The 22,161-nt window shown below is 36.2% G+C and overlaps 2 protein-coding genes across 5 annotated transcripts in view; both read right to left on the reverse strand.

Moving 5' to 3' along the window:
• The window catches only part of klf11a (Kruppel-like factor 11a), a 33,301-nt gene extending 22,436 nt beyond the window's left edge, over positions 1 to 10,865 (reverse strand). For 2 of the 3 annotated variants that reach the window (XM_044376880.1, XM_044376881.1), the window contains exons 1-3: positions 10,481 to 10,865; positions 9,934 to 10,082; positions 6,104 to 6,137 (exon numbers count right to left, since the gene is read on the reverse strand). The gene's annotated coding sequence lies outside the window, so the exon portion shown is untranslated. The remainder of the gene's footprint in view (positions 1 to 6,103; positions 6,138 to 9,933; positions 10,083 to 10,480) is intronic. The other variant, XM_044376882.1, reaches the window with a different exon arrangement.
• Positions 10,866 to 11,559: 694 nt separating this feature from the next.
• On the reverse strand, positions 11,560 to 21,389 carry taf1b (TATA box binding protein (Tbp)-associated factor, RNA polymerase I, B). 2 transcript variants are annotated; one of them, XM_044376877.1, is made up of 15 exons: positions 21,248 to 21,387; positions 20,149 to 20,247; positions 18,538 to 18,625; positions 17,906 to 18,003; positions 17,732 to 17,824; positions 16,861 to 16,966; positions 16,069 to 16,237; positions 15,877 to 15,976; positions 15,592 to 15,739; positions 15,312 to 15,486; positions 14,565 to 14,602; positions 14,323 to 14,410; positions 13,804 to 13,874; positions 12,445 to 12,670; positions 11,560 to 12,354 (listed from the first exon to the last, which is right to left on the reverse strand). In XM_044376877.1, exons 1-15 carry the CDS (start codon positions 21,263 to 21,265, stop codon positions 12,087 to 12,089), a joined length of 1,785 nt encoding a protein of 594 aa, XP_044232812.1. In that variant the 5' UTR covers positions 21,266 to 21,387; the 3' UTR covers positions 11,560 to 12,086. The 2 variants fall into 2 exon arrangements, with proteins under 2 accessions (XP_044232812.1, XP_044232813.1); XM_044376878.1 differs by having other exon boundaries at positions 12,234 to 12,351; positions 12,441 to 12,670; positions 21,248 to 21,389.
• Between the last annotated feature and the right edge of the window lie 772 nt (positions 21,390 to 22,161).

Raw genomic sequence — 22,161 nt, forward strand, 5'->3', positions numbered from 1 at the left:
AGAAACAGACAGAAACACAAGACTGTGTTTGTACTCTGGGATGCTTTAAAGGTTATTCAGTGATTTAGCAGATTTATTCTCAGTTTTTTTAAAATTTAATTGAGACATTTTTTGAGACACTGTAGTGGTAAATGATTTGAATACAACACATTAAAATAATGTGTTATATTAAAAATACAGCACATTACTCCTGTACTGAAAACGCTCCGCTGGCTCCTTATACAGTATAGTATTGGTTTCTATTGATTTTCCTGGTACAGTATTGGTTTCAAAGTATTACTGCTTGTTTACAAGACCCTAAATGGTGTCACACCTAAATATATTTCTGACCTGCTCATTGGCTACAGACAGCCAGCCACTAAGATGGCAGAGATGATGTGAAGGATCTATATCAGATCCCTCGGATCATCCAGCATGTGTCTCCTTACTGCACCCAAAATTAAATCTAAATGTAAATGCATTTATTCACTATGATGTTGTTCTCCGGAACAAACCACCTGATGAACTGTATGTTATTTTAAAAGCCATCTTAAAACATTGCTTTTCTCTCAGGCTTTTGGTGGTAAGTGTGTGAGGACTGTAGTAGGAATAATAATCAAAAATATCCATACAACAACTTTAATTATCAATTTTTGTTGGTATAGAAAGTTGCGTCAATCAAATGTGCTTCGTGGCCTTTTAACTTCCTGTGAATGATTATGATTGACTCTGAGCACATTTAAATAGAGCTTGTTTGACGCGCTCATCCGACCCAGCTACAAACTCTACAATGGGAGAGTCTGAGGAGCTCAGCGCAGATCTGACAAAGCAGATCATTGACTAGAACAAGTCAGGAAAGTCACTTGGAACCATTTCAAAGCAGCTACGGGTCTCGAGATCAACTGTGCGAACAATTGTAGGTGTAAAGTGCAAAGCGGGGTTGTGTCGGATCTGGAAGAAAGCAAACTATCACCTGCTGCTGAGAGAAAATTCGTCAGGACGGTCAAGAGTCAAACCAAGAAACACAAAAAGCAGGTCTGCGATGAATTAGAAGCTGATGGAAGACAGGTTTCCACAGTCGAGCATGTTTTACATCGCCATGGGCTGAGAGGCTGCCGTGCGAGAAGGAAGCTCCTCAGAGGCTCGGCTGAAGTTTGCTGATCACATAGAAAGAAATAAAAGGCCTGCTGGAGGGAAGTTCAGATGAAACAGAAATTCAGCTATTTGGCCACAATGACCAGACATATGTTTGGAGGAGAGAAGGTGAGGCCTTTAACCCTCAGGAACACCATAACTGCAGTAAAGCAAGGTGGTGATAGTGTTTATTATGATCTGAGGCTGTTTAATAATGAAGAGGGAGGATTCACTCCACATTCTTCAGGAAAACCTACAATTATCAGCTAGAAGTTTGGATTTTTTTGGGTGTTTGAACAGGAGAATGACCCCCAAACACACATCAACAGTGACTGAGTCAGGATAGAGTTCAGGTTTTAGAAACAAGTGTCAGAAAGTCAACAAATTTAGTTGAACTGCACCAATTCTGTCACGTGGAGACGTCAAAGATTCAACCAGAAACTTGTTGACGACTACAAACAGCTTCTAACTGAGGTGAAAATGGCCACAGAACATTATACCAGATATTATCATTACTGTATGGATACTGAACCAGCAGCTTTGGTCTCATTTTCAGAAGATTCATAATAAATTCATAATAGAACCAAAATGCATGAATGTTTTTTTTAATTGTGACAAAGACGTACTTGCTCCAATCATTACATCACAGAAAAATAAGAGTTGTAGAAATAATGAGAAACTCATACATGTTCTTTACACGTATACTGTTGACGACAGTGTGTGTGTATGTGTGCGTGTGTGTTATATGGGTGGCTGAAAGGTTATTTTATGTATGTGGAGTATTTTATATGTGTTTTCCATCTCATTTGTTGAATGTTCTCTGTGTTTTACTGAGCTTATCTGTGTATGAAATGTGCTATACAAATAAAACTGACTCGGTTTGATAAATTAAAAAAACATGTTAATATTAATAATGCTTCAACAGGGTTGTTGCAGTGATTTTTATGGCAGCGTGAAAAAAAAGTGCTCAGTTTCTCGATATAACAAGAAAACTTTCTTATTCTTTTTTTTTCCCCATAATGAGCAGAAAAACATCGTTTCATAACGAGATGCTGATTCACTTTAAAACGAGCACGTTCTCTCGTTTTTTGCAGCGTGCTGTTTATTAGGTGCAACGTTTCCACTGTGACTTCCAGATATTACATCAATTTTTCTTCTCATTAGGAATGAATATATTCTTTTTTCCCCCTTTTTCTCAACTATCTTTCCATCTCTGCACCAACATCTTGCACTCATTTGTCATTTTATTTATTCTGTCTGTGTCATGACGTCCATCCACCCTGTTGGTCCTTTTCTTTTCGTTTTAAAGAGAGAAAATAACTGATTATAATGAAAAAGGTGTTTGAAATATTAGACTGTATCTGTTTCTTATAAAAACAGCAGCATTGATCAAGTCTTAATTTCTTTTAGGGCAATGTTGATCAGTAATAGAATGGGTTTTGCACATATATCATGGGTTAGGGTTAGGGTTAGACCAGACTCTATGATCTATTTGTATTTTGTTTAGTGTGAAGAAGAGCGTGAAGCTTGAAACGTCACTGGTTTTAATAATGCAGCTACAGTTTGGGAACCTTCATCTTTCCTTGTTACAGGGATAAATAATAAAAAATACTATGGTTTCTTTCAATAAAAGCACATTTAATTATAAGAAAACTTTTATCATTATAAAGAAAAAGATGTTCCGAAATACATTTTCTATCTATAACAGGAAACGTTTTCTTATTAGAACAGATATGTTTTCTGATTAAATGTGAAGCATCATTTTTACGTAGAGTGCCAGAAAGGCTGCAACTAATGATTATTTTTATTATTTTCATGTAATTCAAATAAATCTTCAGGATGTTAAATTATGGAGACTGAAAGTTTAATCTATAATTATGCATAATATTTTATAAGTTGATCATGTTTGGTTTGTAACTACAGCTGTTGAATTAATGTAGTCGAGTAAAAAGTACATGTACTGAAGTACTGGACTTGAGTAAAAGTACTTTGTTACTTCTTCACCGCTGATCTGATTTTAGATTGTTTTCTCCAGACTACGACAGCGCAGAACTTCCACCTACAGCTGCAATGATCGGTCAATTAACTGATTAGTTGCCAATTATTAAATTATTATTACTATTTTGATAATCAATTAATTGTTTTGAGTTGTTTTTTTAAGAAAAAAAATGTCAAAATTCTCATTGCAGCCTCTAAAATGTGAATATTTTCCGGTTTCTTTAGTCTTCTATGACAGTAAACTGAATATTTGACGTCTTCTCGGGTTTTGGGAAACAGCGATTGAAAGTTTTCACCATTTTCTGACATTTTGTGGACAAATCAACTGTAATGACAATAAAAATAACTAATTAATAGACACTAAAAAGTTTGAAATTGACAAAAATTTATATTAAAAAGGAGGGTTTTTTTGTTTGGTATGAAAGTTGATCTTGGAAATAGTCAATTAACATAAAAAACGTAACTTAACTCGCTCTCAGCTGCATCTCACAGTTAGATTTCCTTTTTGAAAATGAGTCAATTTTAACATCAACAGTTTTGATTCCTGAGACGCAGATATTTTGGGCTACCAGACAGAAATATTATACTTTTTACTCGACTACATTAATTCAACTGTTACAACTTATAATATATGATGCATGATTATAGATTCAACTTTCAGGCTCCATAATTAAACATCCTGAAGAAGAAGGCCTACATTAATTTTTTATTTTTGATATTTTAATTACATTTTCCTGACAATAATGATATACTTTTTACTGAAGCAGGACTTTAAAAGAGTATTTTTGCTACTTTTATTCAAGTAAAGGATCTGGAGGCTTCCTCCATCGCTTCTCCGATGTTCGTCACACAGCAGAACAAAAATGTTAGTTTAAAGCTTGTAAGTTATGTTTCCAAGATCAACTTTCACACCGAACAATAACAAGTCTTTTTTACCAGTAATTTGTGTCATTTTTTACAGTGTCTGTTAGCAAACTGGTTTTGGTGGTAAAACAGTTTCTAGAAGAAGAAATCACAGATATCTGCTTCTGGTTGAAGCAGAAATATGATGAGATGTTTTATCTTTTATAAACTTATAAGTTAGTTTCAGTCAATCAGATAAAAATCAGATTCCTCCTCAAATATTAACGCCACCCTCCAACATTTTTGACATTTTTCAGCGTGTCTGCAGTGATTTGGTTCGTTTATTTGTTTAACCCGATTTTATCCTGATATCTTGTTCACACTAATTATTATCTTTTGTATAAAATAATAAAATATTATCTCTGTGAAACGTTTCTGCTGCAAGATTTTAAAAAAAATCTTCATGTGGATTCAAACTTATCTGACTGAATATTTTATCATTAACTGAATCTGATTTACAGGAAATATTCAACGCAGCAGTTTTGATAAAACATTTTGTGCCGTTTTTTTTTTTTCCCCCCTGAAACGATGAGTTAAATGATCAGTTAGTGATCAACGAAAAATGAATCAACAACAGTTTAGATAATCAATTAACAGTTAAAATAATTTTTTAAAGGAAAAACTAACAAAATATTCTCGCCTTCCAGTTTCTACTTTTCTGTTTTATATCAGTAGAAACTGAAATATTTTGGCTTGTTGGGAGTTTTCATCAGACACAAAACAAAACATCTGAAGACCATACGGCCATTTTTCATAATTTTCTGTAGAACAAATGATTAATCTATGAATCAAGAAAAGAAATAATCAGATTTAATGATAACGAAAACAATTGTTAGTTTCAGCCTCAGTGCGGACTTCAAGAATTAAATCTAGTATTTAATTGAATATGTAGTATATAATTTGAGAGCATATAAATGAATAATTCAGGGAACGTAATCATTTATAAATAAGTTATTGAAGAAGAATTTATGAAAACTATTTTATTTTAAGTATAATGAGATTAATTCTCCTTCAGACGACAGAACAAATTAATATTCTTCTATTAATTCTACACAAGAGGATTTATTCTGATGAGGAGTTATTAGTGAATTATTTCTTTTGGAGAATTTTAGTTTGGTTTATGGATATTTTTTAAATATATTTATAAAAATAGAACACGTGCGACTTTGTCAAGTAAAGAACGATGAAGTTTGGACTCGTTTCCATCGTTGTTCTTTGTGTTTTTACCGTCCAGCAGCCGTTTATTGAGATGACGGAAATATTAGGAAATAAGAAGGAGTGTGTGTGATATTTAGTTGGGAAACACCCTGAAATTAGCTTTTAAATACTAAAAGGAGAGAAAATAAAAATAAGAGCAAAGAAAACTGAATCACGGACAAACAAAAGAAAATATCAAAACATAATATTTTTTTAAATTTACCAATGTATTAAGTTATAAAACCTCTTGCACAGTAGATACGAGACATAAATGCAAATACCTTGAATTTAATGAATTAAAAGAGCAGATTTTTCAAGCGATCGGTGTTTTTTGATGCGATGTTATCAGTCTGTTCTTTTCTCAGGTTGCAGGATGGATTTAATCAAAGCTGCATGAAAGAATCTGCTGCGTTGAAGGAATGTTAAGCCCATCAGAGACATTCAGGCTTTTTACATGTTTCTGAACAAGTGGTCAGAGTTTTATTTATTTCATGGATAGGACAGAAACACTCCCTGCTCTAACTTTCTTTTTTTCTTACATTCATCCATGTTGGCTTCTTGGATTTTCAAATATAAAAGATCAGCAGTTTGGTGAATCCTCCTGGACAGCGTCGTGATCACAGATGTTTGCTTTTCAGGAACTGAGCGCAGCCTCTCAGTGTGTAATCTGGATGTTTTCCAGAGTCTTTTATCAGCAGTCTGACAGCCGCAGAACCCGTTTCTAAATTAGGAAATGTGTTTTTTTTTCCACTCATGTTTTCTTTTCAGGTTCTGGAAAAAGAGCCGACCAGCGACTCGACTCTCTCTCTCTCTCTCTCTGAGTGTTGTTCTGACATTTTCCAGTCTGACGAGGATTGTTTTCAGAGTGATTAAAGCATTTTCATAGACTTACCCCTCTCAGACTGAATCAGCAGTTTCTCTCCGACCTGTACGAAACAAAAAATAACACAAAAATCAGCAGAAAGGACCGAGCAAAGGTACAGAACTGTAAAAGGAGGGAATCTTACAAATCTGAAAACTGTGAAACCGCTTCACGTCGATCCTTTTTATTTTTTCCTGCCGCCAAAAGTCAAGTTTCACCCGAATGTAGCTCAAATTTTAACCAAATTTCCAGAAAATCAATCATCAAAATCATTAAAAGTTGATGTGAAGCTTATATGAGGCTTCAGCAGTCTGAGTTAGTCATATCAAGTGGATATATGACACATTTACAGTCTTTTTAGCATCAAATTCCCTCTTTGTGTTTCCCTGTTGAGCTGCAGGTGGAAGTATAGTAACAAAAAGAGGAACTTTGACACTAAAAAGACTGTAACGTTGAAAGATATCTACTAGATTTGACTCATTTGGACGCTGAAGCTTCATATTAGCTTCAGATAAACTTTTAAATACATTTTTGTACAGAAGGAGGACTGTGGATTTTGTCCCCCATCACTTACATTGTAAGTGCATTATGAAGGGATCTTCTAATGGTCAGTATGAACAGGACGAATGATTATGACAACTCGTTGCAGAAGAAGAGGACACAACGAGATGACGTTATTAAAAGAGCAGCAGTCAAAGCTGAAACGATGGCAAACCATGTGGAAAACGTGATGGAAATATGACATTTCTGTTTGTTTCACGTGTCCACACAGACCCGATGTTTTCGTCTCGTCAGTGGTTTTTAAGTCACATGGTTCATGTACGTCATCTGTCAAGTGTTTGCTTTTTTTATCCACACAACTACTTTTACACCTCAGACAACATTTTGACCTACTTTCTGAATTTCTGGCGTTTCCTCTCAGGTTTTTTTTATGCATAAATATGAAAATGAACTCAGTTGTTTACATGAAAAGTGACGCAAGTAGTTGTGTAAAGAATAAAAAAAGAGAGATTTCAGAAGCTGTTTTAGCTTGTTTTAGCTTTGTGTTGAAGTATTTTCTAGCTAATCCAATGAGATTTTAATTGATTGTATTTAGCAATAAAGTAGGACATATCAGCTTTTAAGTTGATATGTTGTATGTAGCTCTGTTTTTACTCTCTACCAACTGCCGAGGGAAATATCTGGCTCGTTAGCTGCTAAATTCTCCACTATGTTCATCAGCTAGTCGACAGCTAACTGTGTGTGTTTGCAGTTTGGTGCTGAGCAGGTAGTGTACAGTGGCTTTTTACAGCTTTTTCTCTGAAAACAGCTGCCCGCTGCGGTCGACAATGACTCTGTGAGAGCTCTGAGAGTGAACCAAACCAGTAAAGTAGCAGTCCGACAGCTAAACAATGAGCTGAAACTCATTATAAAGCTCCATAAAGCCGAATGAAGCTGCAGAGCGGCTGATAATTCTCTGTGGGTTCATCACTACGAGCCACGAGCAACTAGCTCAGCTAGACAAATATAGATTATAGAAGCTTTAAAAGGAAACTTAATCTTTCGGCCGGTTATCATTGGACAGTGATGACCTCACACGTTTGTTATGGAAGATCCATGAATAAAACAGAAATCCAACAATAAAACATCTCAGGTTCACATCAGATTAGCTGTTCTTTCCAGTCACCTTCCTCCAGGCTTCATTCAAATTTATCTCAGTAGAACTGCAATGATCAGTCGATTAATCAGTCAGTTGATCAAAAGAAAATCAATCGGCAACTATTTGGATGATCGAATAATCTTTTTTGTTTTTTATATGCCCAGACTGTGCTGTTTCAGCCTCTCAAATGTGATGATTTAATGCTTTTCCTTGTCACATGACAGTAAAACTGAATGTCTTTTGGTTTCAGACAAAATAAAACATTATTATAACGAAATTATGACGGGTGTTTTTCACTATTTTCTGACATTTTACAGACAAAAAATATTCATTGAGAAAATAATTGGCAGATTCATCAATAATGAACGCAATGTTCGTTGCAGCTTTATTTCTAACTTTGTGTTTTTAATATTAAACATTCAGTGTGTGAATATTTCACTTATATAGTCTGCACATCACATTACAGATTCTGGTTTGGTATTATTTTAATTTATTATGATTTTTTTTCGTATTATTTGTAGAATGAATGTAGCTCAACTGTCTACGAAATAAAATTGTAACATTTAAAAAATTATACTTTCATTTCATGTGTTTTTCTTGAGTTTATTTTAATATTTTTCACCATTTATTCTTCCGTTTGTTCGGACAGTCTTTGTTCTCTCGTCTGCTGCAGCGACCTCATTTTCCCTCTTGGGGTCAGTTAAGGTAACCAGATTTTTATTCAAATTAAAGCCCAAAAAGAAAACTTAAAAACAGATAAAAAATAAAGTAATGACGTTAAACTGATGTATAATCTCATCTGAAACATGTCATGATAAATTCTGTCACATTAAATCTGTTCAGCTGCACACAGACGTGAGCTGAAGGGGTTTTTTTTTGTTTTTTTGGGCGGCCGCCATGTTCGTCCCACTGTTATGTGCTGTGGCTGTTGCTAGGTGACTGTAGAGCGTTGGGCATGTTGCCATGGCAATACTATAGGGAGCAGCTTTACGTTGCATCACCTCGGCGGAGGGAAACAGCATCTCTTTGTGTTTCCTCCGTGTCCTGAGATGACTCCTGTCCTCACTAAACCTGCTTTACATTTCACCACGAGTGGCTTTAAAGTCTGAAAAGAAACACTTTCACTTCGTCGGCTTCAGACTGAAACATTCACACCTCAGACGATTTGTTTTAGTGGCAGGGGTGATTTTGGACGCCATGAAAAGATATCACCATGGGCCCCACCACCCAACCTCCGCAGGCTACGCCAACCCAATCCATTCAAAGCTTTAAATAACTCCACCATTGCAGGTTTTGCTACTCTCCTGTAGTCCAAAACTTCCTGTATGATATTTACTGACAATGAGCGTGACCATCTTGAAAGAAAAATGACAGTATAGGTCTAAAATTCAGACTGGCAAAAACGACCTATAGTTACATTTGAGTGACCGTAGTAAGCGGCTGAAGTAATTACGACCCAGGGAAGTGACAAAGATCAGATGACGTTAATATAAGGTGACTTCCCTCTCAGGAGGAGGCGGGTTGGGTGGATGGCTGGATAGTTAGATGGCAAAAAGTGGGGTTAGCTGCAGGAAACCACTGTTCAATTCCTGTTTCAACTGCTTTTCACTTCCTGTTTCAACCGCATGTGTCATGCTTTCAACCACGAGTCAGGACATTTTTTAAAAAAAACGTAACTTTAAGGAAGTAATAACCACATTCTCTAACCCTAACCAAGTGTTTTTTGTGCCTAAACCTAACCAGATGTTAACCACAGTGTCATCACATCATAAAACATCATTATTTCCTAACAGGAATTTGTAACGGTTTTGGAAAGCTGCACATTACGCTCATAACTGATGAGACACTTATTTTGCTGACCCAAGATAAAGCACATGATCTGGTGAGACATCTACTCAAGATAAAACAAGGCAAATATAGTATAATAAAGGTCATAGATCATAAAATTGGGGATTAAATGAATTACTTCAGTCACACAGCAGTAACATAGTCTAACATTTCTATTTATGTTGTATAGGTCAGTTGGTTAGTGAATTTCCATTTCCAGCCACAATTTTGAGGCATTAATCAGTAGTAGTAAGATTACTTTTACTGCAATACTTAAGCTGATTATACTTATGTACTTTTGCAGGACAGTAAAGGATCTGAGTACTTCTTCCACCACTGCCTTTAATGTTAGTTTCCTATGTTGTTGTTAGTTTTTTCTGTATGTTGATAGTACCTGTTGGTTGTAGCACCACTGCAGTGCTCAGTCTCAGTCTTCCTAAGTGTGAATGAAGCTTTTCTCCCCGTATGAATCTGATGAGATGGACTCTGCTCCCTCCTGCTGGACGCTTTGTGTCATTGCATCTCTGATCTGCTTCGTTCAGCCTGGAAAACAAAGACAAAGAGAAATAAATATAAATGTAAAAACAAAAGGAAGAATTTAATTTAATTTTTGATAATCTGTGCTTTGGATAGGATGTGTTTAACGGTAACCGTTAGTTACTGTTGATACAGGAGGGCTAAACCATAACCGACGTTTAAAAAGTAGACTGATTGGAGGCAGATTTACCATCAAAATTCATAGTAATTTTTGAAAAAGTGAGTCCGTGCTTTCAGACAGAAGTAACGTTAGACCTTTCATTTTCCATTGACGACCGTTGAAGGACCAGTGTGTAAGATTTATGGGGTTCAATTGGCAGAAATGGAATATAATATTCATAAGTATGTTTTAATTAATGTATACTCACCTGAAAATTAGAGTCGTTGTGTTTTCGTTAACTTACCTCAGAATGAGCCCTTAATATTTACGGAGGGAGCGGATGTTCTTCCACAAAGCCCGCCATGTGGCAAAAAGTCTTCTGATTTATTCAACAAGCTGCCCTAAATCTGAAGGAATTCAGTTTATGATGCTATAAAACAGAGAAGAGCAGCAAACTGTTACATTGAAAACGCTGAAACCAGATAATATTTGACAGAACCCTACGCTGCCCTTAGTTACTGTTGCTATGGTGGAGGGACTAACGGTTACCAACGTTTAATAAGTTGAAGGTGACAGATTTACCATTAAAATTCATAGTATTTTTTTATTTTATTTAAGTCTTTCCTTTCAGATAGAAATAGATAAAGTAATGCTTTTAATTATTTTTTTTTAATTTTACCGACTGTAATGGCAACTGATGCTAGTAGGTAGCGACCTAGCTAATTTGAACTCCATGAGTTAGTTGAAAACTGTCTCTAGTTGAATTTTTAATGTCTCTAGCTGACTTGTATAAAAATAAGAAACCTGCAAACTAGTCTCAAATATGAATGTGGATGGCTTCATACATGATATGCTCAACAGTGAAAAGTGCCAATCAGGATTCTCCTCAAAAGGTCTTCAAATATCTTGATCTATTCAACAAACAGCCCTAAATCTGTAGAGATTCAATTTATAATGATATAAAACAGAGAAAAGCTGCAAATTGTCACAATGGAGACGCTGGAATCAGAGAATATTTGACATTTTTACTTCATAAATGACCGGCCCTTTCTGGGCCACAACATCACCCTTAGTTACTGTTGCTATAGAAATTTTACCATCAAAATTCATGGTAATTTTTTGGAAAAATTTGTCTTTGATTTCAGACAGAAGTAAACAAAAGCAAGCATCTCATTTTTAATTGATGACTGTTAGTTTTACTGAATGTAATGGCAACTGCTGCTATAGCTGAGTTGGTTGAAAACTGTCTCCAGCTGACTTGTATGAAAATTAGCCTTCAAAATTAGTCAAATATGAATTTGAGTGGCTACCCAGCAAACAAACGCACACAGGCCTCCCTGTGGGACAAAAAAATGTTTTATCATTATAGATGATCTAAGCAGGGAAACTCAAACTTTTTTATTTAAGGTCCACATATGCATAATACTGTTACGTAAGATCAGAGGTCTGCAACCAGCAAAATGTAACACACATATAAATGAAAGTCATTAAGTCATCCATGACATAACAACATAGCAGCAGTTTTAATATTATAGATAGTAAAAACTTGTCTGATGAGTTTTTTCACAAAAAAGTTCAATTACCTTGTTAAAAAAACTCTTAAACCGTCATCTCTTCCTTCTCTGGAAAAATCCAGAATCTCTGAATATGTAAACATGGTTGATTTCTTTCCACATCACACTTGTGTAAGTTGCATACTGAACCACAATTGGCTCCAAAATAGTTGTGATGTCCTAAATCCTGCGGGTGGGTCCAGATGTTAGACTGAGATTTAAGGTGAGCTCAGAGAAAAAACTCTGCACTATGAAGAACAGTAATAAACACATTTTTGAGCAGAAGGGGACTTTAAATATTCCTGAGCTGCCATCTTCAAGCCTTTTTCTTCTTTCCTGTTGCCACTTGGAGGTTTTTCATCTGGTTTCTTCAGTTTCTCGTTCTCTCCGCTGTATCCTCGGTGAAGTCCTGGTCCTGGTCCTGGTCCTGGTCCTGGTCATCCTCTTCCACGGGTTTTCAGTCTGTTGTGTTTTGCTGCCGAGGACTCGTCTCTCCACCGTCAGCACCTCCTCATACAGGTAGGCCGGCTTCACGTCCAGCAGGAAGGAGAAGAGCTGCAGCAGCCAAACGAACGTCCTCGGCAGCGTCGGCTCAACCTCCGGGTAGTGACTCCTGCACTTCCTGTAGAGAAGAAGAAGAAGAAGACAACATCAGCACCAGAGGAGCCTCCACACCTGCGGCAGCTGGAGGACACTGATGTGAGAGGTTACCCGCCTTTCGCAGGGTCTGAGTGGTGGATGCCAGTATGTTGAGTTGGAGGGCGTCAGGACGTCGTGTTTCAGGGTCAGGACGGCGTCCAGCTTCTTCTGGTGAAGACTGGGACCGTCTGCTCCGTCCTCGTCCCCCCAGCAGAACCTGAAACTGGACGGACCGACGCACTGGACACCCGCCGGCCGAGAGGACAGCTTCTCGAAACAGATCTGCACCTGCTCTGCTATTCCTGCACACACACATTTATTAATTGATTTGTAGATCAAAACAAAATTAATCAATCAATTAGAAATTTCAACAACAATATTTGATGGTTACAGGTTCACAAATGTGAGAAGTTGCTGCTTTTCTTGGTCTCAATTTTAGTAAATTGAGTATTTTTAGGGTTTGGACTGTTGCTCGGACATATTATGACATCAACTTGTGCTCTGGGATGTCTGGGAATTTTTTTTTAAATATATGTTTACTATTTTTGGAGAGCATAGAGGTAAAATGAACAAACATACAAACAAGCACATCAATATTAACGACAATAACCACTGTCATAAATTAAATACAAAGCAGTTTTTCTTCAAAGAGTACTAAAGTGTAAATACACAGTAAAAAAAGGTATATACACAGTTTTACATTGGACACAACACATTAGTTCTTACCCTAAAAACCCAAATGTAACCCGTTTACTATTATGTATAACGAAGAAAAAACTTTAAATCATCACATTTGAGAAACTGAAACCACCAAACTTTTGGAATTTTTGCTTAATAAGCAATTATTTGATTATCAACATTCATCTTCAAAACTTTAAAATGTGTTGTAGAAAAATTCATCCACCGATGAAGACCGTGTGATACAGTTGAAAGCTCCCAAACAAACTAGTAAGTGAGCTAAGACGTTTTCGTTGAAAAGTTTTATTTGTTTAATTGCGGGTTTGTTTCAAACTGTGTTTAATAGTAAATGGTTTTGTGTCAAAGTCCAGTTTAATACTATTTTTAAAATATTTATATTTTCAGTATTTACTGTTGTGTTCACATGTTCCTAAATAACCAAATTACGTAAAAAATATAAACAATTTACACACACAAAACTTAGGGCTTGTAGTTCCAGTTGCTTTATGACTATTTTTTTCTCCTTAAACTTATTATTTTTATTCAGTTTTTTATGTATTCTTTTTTATATGTTTGTTTCTCTTAAAGAGTTTTATTTTTTAAATTTATTTATTTTTTAATTTTTTTCTTATTGTTTTTCTTTATTTTTTAAGACATTTGTCCTTTTTCTCTTTATTTTATTGTTTGTCCTTTATTCAGTTTTTATTTTCTGACAGTAGGTGTCAGTTATTGTTTCAGAATTATTTCAGAATCTTACTTTTCTGCTTCATCACGACCCATTTGTTCTTCTTGTTCAAGTGCAGAGGTTTCTTTGCCTTCCACTGTTTCCTGTGGACGAGAGAATTAATAAATATATTAGTGATTAAAAAACATTTTGTTCTCAAACGCACACCAAACTCAATCAATAGCAAACAAACATTTAAAAAGCTTAAACATGCCTTAGTTATCACATAATACACCATTAAATGTCTTAATTTAATGTCGCCAAGTTCCCTTAATGCGTAAGATTAGAGCGCAGGACTGTTCTTTGTTTTCTTTTATTTAAGGATTTAAGGATTTCGGTTGTTTAACGTCTGAACTTGCAGATACTTCCTGTCTGCGTTGTTCTTGTGAATATTTTAGCTTTTACAGCAAGTAAAAATGTGAAGAAAACATTCGTATCGATCACATATTGAAGTTCAAGTTTAAAGATTGTAGCCTTGTGAGACGCTGATGAAGTGATGGAAAACGTTTTGAATGTAAATGAAGGTTAGTCTCTGCGGACGTGACGTCTCACCTGGCGGCGTCCTGGTCTCTGCTCTGCTGAGCTCGGAGCAGAGCGGCCTGCAGCAGCCGGTACCACCTCCGCAGGTTAAACATGTCTCCTGTCACACAGCAGAGACACCAGAACACAATCAATCAACCGGAGAGTCAGAGTCAATACACAGCTGAGTGATTTGATCAGTTATTGATTGACACTGAAATATGATGATGTAATACTGTAATCAAAGTGAAGCGCACACACACACACACACACACCTGGTTCGTCCTGCTCGCTTGCTTCACTGGATAAAATCCTGAAAGACACAAATCAAAGTGACACTTTGCATTTGGTCGGTACGGAGGCCCAGAAGGCCAAAAAGATCTTGTGCTGGGCTGCAGCTAACGATTATTTTCATTATTGATTAACCTGCTGAAACCTGGGGCTAGAAGTGCCGGTTGCTTTATGGATGTTTATTTATTTTTTCCTTTTTAAAAAAAACTTGTTTATCCTTTAACTTAAAATTTTTATTAATTTTTTTTAAACTTCTTTTTTTTAACGTTTCTCTTTATTTTTTTCCCTTTACTTTATTTTTATTTATTTATTTACTTATCTGTATTTTGTTTCTCTTTGTTGTGATCAACATTTTTCACAATTTTCTGACATTTTATGGACCAAACGACTAATCGAGACAATAATCAACAGATTAATAAATAATGAAAATAATCGTTAGTGTCTGATGTCACATCGATGTCAGAAATCTTCTCCCAAAGAACTGATTTAAAGGACAAGTTCAGGCTTTTTAGAGTCTTCAATATAATACTGACATGCTCATAGCAAAATCCAAATATCTAGAGCTGGAACGGTTTTAGTCGTCCTCTGACTCATCCTGAACAGACTAAATGATGACATGAATCATGACTTGATACCTTCAAAGACTTACGCGAATCTCAACTTAACTGATTTCTTCTCCAGCAGATCCAAAAATCAATCCTGACAATCAGAAATATGTAAATCAGAGTTACCACTCGCTGTGGTCGTCCAGGCCGAAGAGAAGCTTCAAGGTGACGATGATGAGGGCGGCGGCCTGCATGTCGTACTGCGGCAGGACGGGATGAGACGAGGGCTCGAACGCGTGGAGCGTTTGATCCGCCATGCCGGCGCGCTCCATCAGCCTGCAGACCCACAGGTGGAGCTCGTCTGTGAGGAAGAGAAGAAGAAGAAGAAAAGGAGAATCAGGTTTAATGCGGGTGTTACAGATGAATATGTGTTGTTGGTATCGTCTGCAATGTGGTGCAGGTGTACCGGGCAGGTTGGCGTCGGTCAGGTAGCGCACGCTGAGCAGTGCCGGGTGCAGCAGACTCTGCCTGCTGATTGGAGGAAAAGCAGGAAGCTGCAGGAACAGAGCCAGATTCTGAGCTTCCTGATGCACCGCCCGGTGAGACGGATAGCTCTGCAGAAAATAATTAGTGTCAGAAAAACTAGAAACTTCTGAATTTAAATACTTGTATTTTCTTTATTTGTGTTTATTTCTTCATCCAAAGTTTATCCAAAGATTTTCATTTTATTGCTAAAAGTTTGATTTCTGACCTCGACTCTGAAGATGAGCGAGTCTTTTCCTTCCAGCTTCATCTCTTCAGGAAGTTCTTCGTAAGCGTTCACATACGGGACGTGTCCTTCTTTCACCAACCTGAAACCAAACCATCAACAAACCGATCCAGGACTTTCCAGGACTACACCTGCATCGTTTCAGCTCTGTTAGCGTCCGGGTGTGCTTGTTACCTGAGCAGGTCGCTGAGTGTCAACGCCTCACGGCACCAGATCAGAGCCAGGTGGATCAGAGCCAGAGTCTTCCTCAGGGTCATCAGACCGCGGCCCCGCCTCAGCCGAGCAGACAGGTAGGCGGTGGCATCCACCGAGCCCGAGCACAGCGACCATTCACTGGAGTTCTCTGCAGGGCGAGGGGCGGAGTTAAAGGAGTGTTTCACCTACTGCAGGACTGAGCTGTACAATACTTTTCATCAGGACTTTTGTCCACAAATACAAAGAAGCTGATTTCATTTCTAAAAAAGGAGATCGAGTGATTCAATAATATAATATATAATAAGATTTATACACATTTACACACTTTTTCCCCTGAAAACTTTAAATCAAATCAATTATTTAACGAATATTAAATCAAAAGTATCTTAAAATTCACATCGCGGGAGAAAAATGTGGATTTAAAAAAAAAAAAATGAACAAAATTGACTTTTAAAATGTATAAAACACACAGACACAGAAGGAAAACCTTAATCGGACCTTTAATGTCACCATGTAGCTCAAAGTAACGATCATATCTGACTATTTAACAGGTGATTTTGTATAAATAAGATGATTTATGGTTTATTTCCATAGTTAAAATTAATTTAGTATTTCTGCTAATCTGATTATTAAGAGCTGATATCTCCTGTTCTTTAACTTGTTAAAACAGATTATTGTTTATTTGTTTGGGAAATCCAGAATATTATTATATATAATATTATAGATAAAAAGCACACAGTCAACAGTTTTTATTTTCAAGGTCCTCTCTACCTGCGTTTGATCCGGCCGTGCTGGGCGGGTGCGTCTCGCCATCCGTCTCGCTGGCCGACATGATGGAGGACTCAGGCGCGCTGTCCGACTCTGAGTCCGGACCTCCCTGAGGAGAGAGAGAGAGAGAGAGAGAGAGAGAGAGAGAGAGAGAGAGAGAGAGAGAGAGAGAGAGAGAGAGAGAGAGAGAGAGAGAGAGAGAGAGAGAGAGAGAGAGAGAGAGAGAGAGAGAGAGAGAGAATCCCCCATAAAGTATCGATATACTGTATATTAAAGCCTGATCGATATATCAGTCAGCTGGTATTAACAGGCCCATCACACATATATCAGTATCAGCGTATATGTTGTTCGTTAGGTGCCGATATTAAAAAATAAATACATTTTTTAAGTTATACAGGCAGCATTTTATGTATGTTTCTTAATTCAAATTCAATATATACGGACATGTTTTTTTAAATTTAGTTATTTATAATTATTAAATTCCCAGTGAATGTTACTGTGTTCGTGCACTGATGTCAGTTTCTACAATAAAATTTATTGTTAATTTATTGTTGATAACCACATTTTACTTCCTCATATCAGTATCGGCCCAAAAAATCCAGTATCGGTCAGGTTCTACTGTATATATTGATAGATACTGTTTTAAATATCTGATTAATTATTATCTCCAGTTCACAGAGTTCTGATTATGTTAATACACAGATTTTATCCAATGAGGAGGTTAAATGATTTAAACTCTGGAAATGTTGAATATCTGAAAGCAGAACAAAAAAAGCAGAAACTCGTGAGAAGGTTGTAAACATCCTGAACAGCAGCTCTGATCATGTGACTGACGTTTAAAACACCTGAACATGTTGGTAGTTTGTGAACACACCAGTTTGAACTTGGAGCTCCTCACTGGGTTGTTGGTATAAGCCTGCCGACTCTTCTGCAGGTAAAGTCTCCACAGCGGACATAAAACCTCGTCCTGAAACGACACAAACACAACAGATCAGAGTTTTTTCCTCTAACTGTTACTTTAGCTTTAAAAGAAGGATCAGGATCAGACCTTGAAGCCAGGGGAGACTCCCAGTCTTAGCAGAGCGTCGGCCTGGTTTCTCAGGATGAACTGGAAGCCTTCACAGATCATCCACACACGACCTCGCTCTGAACAAAAAAAACACATCACATCCTGCATTTAACAACATGAATTAAACAAAACTGATGTGAATTTTTTCAATATTTATATATTAGCAAAATTTCTGCTCATGTTTCTGTGGATTTTAAAGGAAGCTGATTTAAAATTTGATGATTAGATTATTATTTTTGACTATAAAGTGTCAAAAAATATCTATTTCCCAGAGTCAAACGAGACGCATTTAAATGTTTTGTTTTGTCCGATTAACAGTGCAAAACCCAAAAATATTCAGTTTATATGACAAAAACAAAAAAAAAGTAGAAAATTTGAGACATTAGAGAAGCTTGAACCAGAGACTGACTTGAGTTTTTACTTAAAAATGATTAAAATATAAATCAATCATTACATAGAATCAAAAATTAATTGAAGTATACAAGTACTGTATATAAATGAAATAAAATAAATACCTTGTTAATCACTGAGCTTCAATAAATCTTTCATGTAAACCTGTTCAGTTTTTTATTTTTGGCCTCTGTGAGACTCCGTAGTTTGGGAACACTGACCGGTCTTCTTGTGTCTGCTTCCTTTGTTGATGGTGGAGACCCGGGTGGATCCAGGAGTGAATGTCAGATCCACCACCTCTTTGGTTCTCTGAGGATGTTCGGACACATTCACACAGGTTAAAAACTGGTTAAAAACTGGTTAAAAACAGGTGATAACCAGCAGGTCAATAGTGCCAACTGCTGACAGACTGCAGTACTGCAGCCTGATGGGAAACGACAGCTAGTTATCAATCATTTGAAAAGACAGATGCTTTGAATCACTGTGAGATATTTATGTCACTGAATAATGCGGATGGGATTATTATTAGTGTGGTATTCTTTGCCCTGAGAGAATAACCAATCAGATGTCCCGATGATGTCATGTTGTTATTTACTGACATGTTGATAGATGTTAAATAAAGCATTTGTATCCTGCATGTCATCGGTGTCAGAGCTTTTATGTATCAGACACTGAGAGCGTCATTATAATAAACAGATCAATTAGTGTGTCAACACTGTGGAGGTAAACAATATAATCACTATGGCTGGGCAATATATTGATATTATATCGATATCGTGATATGAGACTAGATGTCGTCTTGGATTTGGATATCATAACATCATGACATGATGTGTGTTGTCTTTTCCTGGTTTTAAAGCAGCATTACAGTAAAGTGATGTCATTTTCTGAACTTACCAGACTGTTGTATTATTTGTCTTTACCCACTTAGTCATTATATCCACATTACTGATGATTATTTATCAAAAATCTCATTGTGTAAATATTTTGTGAAAGCCCCAATCATCATCCCTAAAATATTGTCGCAATATCGATATCGAGGTATTTGGTCAAAATTATTGTGATATTAGATTTTGTCCATATCGCCCAGCTCTAATAATCACATGACCATAACAGAACATGTAGAAACATGATTCATATTTCCCAAATATTAGAGATAAGGCCAAATCATAAAATAAGTGTGTGAATGATTATAGATGTCTTTGAAACAGAGTAGGAGGCCTATGTTTGTATTTTTTGCTTTTTTGTCAGATGATAAACTGTTCTGAATATGTGAGGCACATAAAAAATTAAATGTATTTACAATGATGGGAGCTAATTAACAGTGTTTGGATTATTCTTCTAATAAGATACAACAAAGGTTTAGTTTGTTAAAGTAGCCTCATGTTATTCTGAGCCACAGTGAAGAAATCAGAGTGTAAAAGCATCGACGCTGTCAGGAAACACTTCAGGAATCAAAGAAACTCAATTAAAACACAGTTAAAATAACCATCATGTGTTTAGTGTTTCGTTAATTATCCCTCCGGTCGTTAGCTCTGTTTGAAAAGTGGACAGAAGCCTGGAACAATAAAATGATCCTACTGATCTATAAAAATATATATATGTTTTAAAGCACAAAGTGGTCAGAAGAAGGAATGATGACTCGATGTTTCCAGTGATCTGATTGGTCAGTGGTTGAGATGTTGACAGGTTTTTATGCTGAACAGTTCAATTTAAGTTACCATGGTGATTTATCCCTGTTAAAAGTGGTGCCTGAAAACCTGAGTTAAGTTAAAGATGGCTCCATGTTATCAGGCCCCAGATCAGCTGTTATTGTTGTTGTTGTTATTTACCTCGATGACGTTGTGGCAGGACCTGCAGTAGAAACGACCCTCATCTGAAACTCCCCAATCCACCGCCGAACACTGAGCACAAGGCTCCCTGAAGCCAGCCTGAACACACACACACACACACACACACACACACACACACACACACACATACATACATACACACATACATAATAAGTTGCTATGTGATTCACAAGTGGCTCATTTCAGAAACTGTTACCTCCTGTTAATTTGGGTTTAGGGCTGTAACTGACAACAACTAACAGCATACATTTGCACAACAAAATGATGAATTGATTATTAAAATAGTTGGTGATTCATTTTCTGTTACTTAATGGACTAATCATTACAGTTCTATTTGGGTAATAAGTAGAAATATTTAATGAGTTTACTGGTTGATAGAAAATTGCAAAACTTCAAACACGAACATCATATCAGTAAAGCAAAAGAAAACAAACTACTTCATTTCAATATGTTTCTGACATATTAAGATCTATAATGTTAAAACATCTTCTTAAAAGTATTTTAAAATAACACAGATAAAACGACAACCATTAACTTCCACAAATGTAGCAGAAAAGGCCACTAACAGACTTTATATAATAACTTTTGGCATTTTAACACCTCTTGTCAACACTTCATAGATAAAATGGAAAATGGAAATTTACTCTTCCCTCCCTTATTGGAAACTGTAAATCCTTTTTGAGTGGGTTTAAAAGCTTTGTACGGTGAAGTGAGATTTCTGCTAAATCTGGCTACAAAAATAAGTACATTTAACTTTAATTTAAATAAATTTTATCGTTTAGCTTATTTTTAAATCCACATTACTACAGGTTCAATCCGGGCTGTATTAAAACGTTTGGTTGGTGTAACAGTTAGTGAACATGAGCCGATTGTTAAATTGGATCCTGTAGATTATTAAAAATGTCTAAGTTGTGTTTTGTGATGGTTGAAAATTGTTTTACACGTAAAATAATATAAAACCGGTAGATTAATTAATGGAATCCGGTGTTACGCCAAATACACGTATAAATTGATTATTAGCTACGACCGTTAGCGACCAACTTTAACTTTTCTAACAGAAAAGTGCAGCATTAATTACCGTGTGCTCCTCGTCCATGTTCACTTAATTAGAACCGATTTAACGTAAAGATTTCTTTTATTTGCCGTAGTTCGTCCGTAGATCCACATGTAGCCGGTTTGTTTGGGAGTTTCTTCTTCTGCTGCTGTGATTTCCGGGTCACTGACCGCCGCCACAGCGCCCCGCTGCCTCCTACAGGCCGGAACATAAACTACAACTGATTTTCCTCCATGAAGATAGTAGACAGATGTTACTGTAATTTAAAATATTTAACAGTTGGAAAAATATATGTTTACTTTATCTAAAAAAGACAGTTTAAAATTTTATTTTCTGTGTTATGCAAAAATGGGTGTTAAAAATCAGTTTTTCTGAGTGTAAAATATGGATTCATACTAAAAGTAAAAAAAGAAGTTCATTATACTGACATCACACTACATACACAAACTGACACGACACTAATGTAATCTATGTATATTCACTTTCAATGCAAGTTATATTGACCTCAGTTCTGTTTTTTATTGTTTTTGTTTTCTTTAAGTCAATATATCTTTATTTTATAGTATATTGTCTATATACAACAATCACTGACAACATTAGGGCTGCAACTAACAATTGCTTTTATTATTCAATTGATCTGCGGAATATTTTTAATCAATTCATCATTTGGTCAATAAAATGTCAGAAAGTCCAAGGTGTGTCAATGTCTTATATTGTCCAAATATTATATTGTCCCCAAAATATTACATTTACACTAATGTAAGACCAAGAAAAGCAACAACGTCTCAGATCTGAGTGCCTTGCCTTGCCTCTTACAGAGTGTGTGTGGTGTCTAATAATGAGTTTATTTTAGTTCAGATTGTGTTTTATGGTGTTTAACTCCCTGCGGGTTTTTTTGTTTTATATGGAGGACGGTCAGTGGTGGAAAGAAACTAAAT

The sequence above is a fragment of the Thunnus albacares genome, chromosome 16 (genome assembly GCF_914725855.1).
Source record: "Thunnus albacares chromosome 16, fThuAlb1.1, whole genome shotgun sequence".
NCBI classification, from domain to species: Eukaryota; Metazoa; Chordata; class Actinopteri; order Scombriformes; family Scombridae; genus Thunnus; species Thunnus albacares.

What these genes read in the sequence shown, in the direction of transcription:
- taf1b (XM_044376877.1), bottom strand. An exon ending in ACACTCAGCGACCTGCTCAG is followed by an intron (nt 15,977 to 16,068) that starts GTAACAAGCACA and finishes GTTTGGTTTCAG; the next exon opens with GTTGGTGAAAGAAGGACACG. An exon ending in CCACTCAGACCCTGCGAAAG is followed by an intron (nt 12,355 to 12,444) that starts GCGGGTAACCTC and finishes TCTTCTTCTCTA; the next exon opens with CAGGAAGTGCAGGAGTCACT.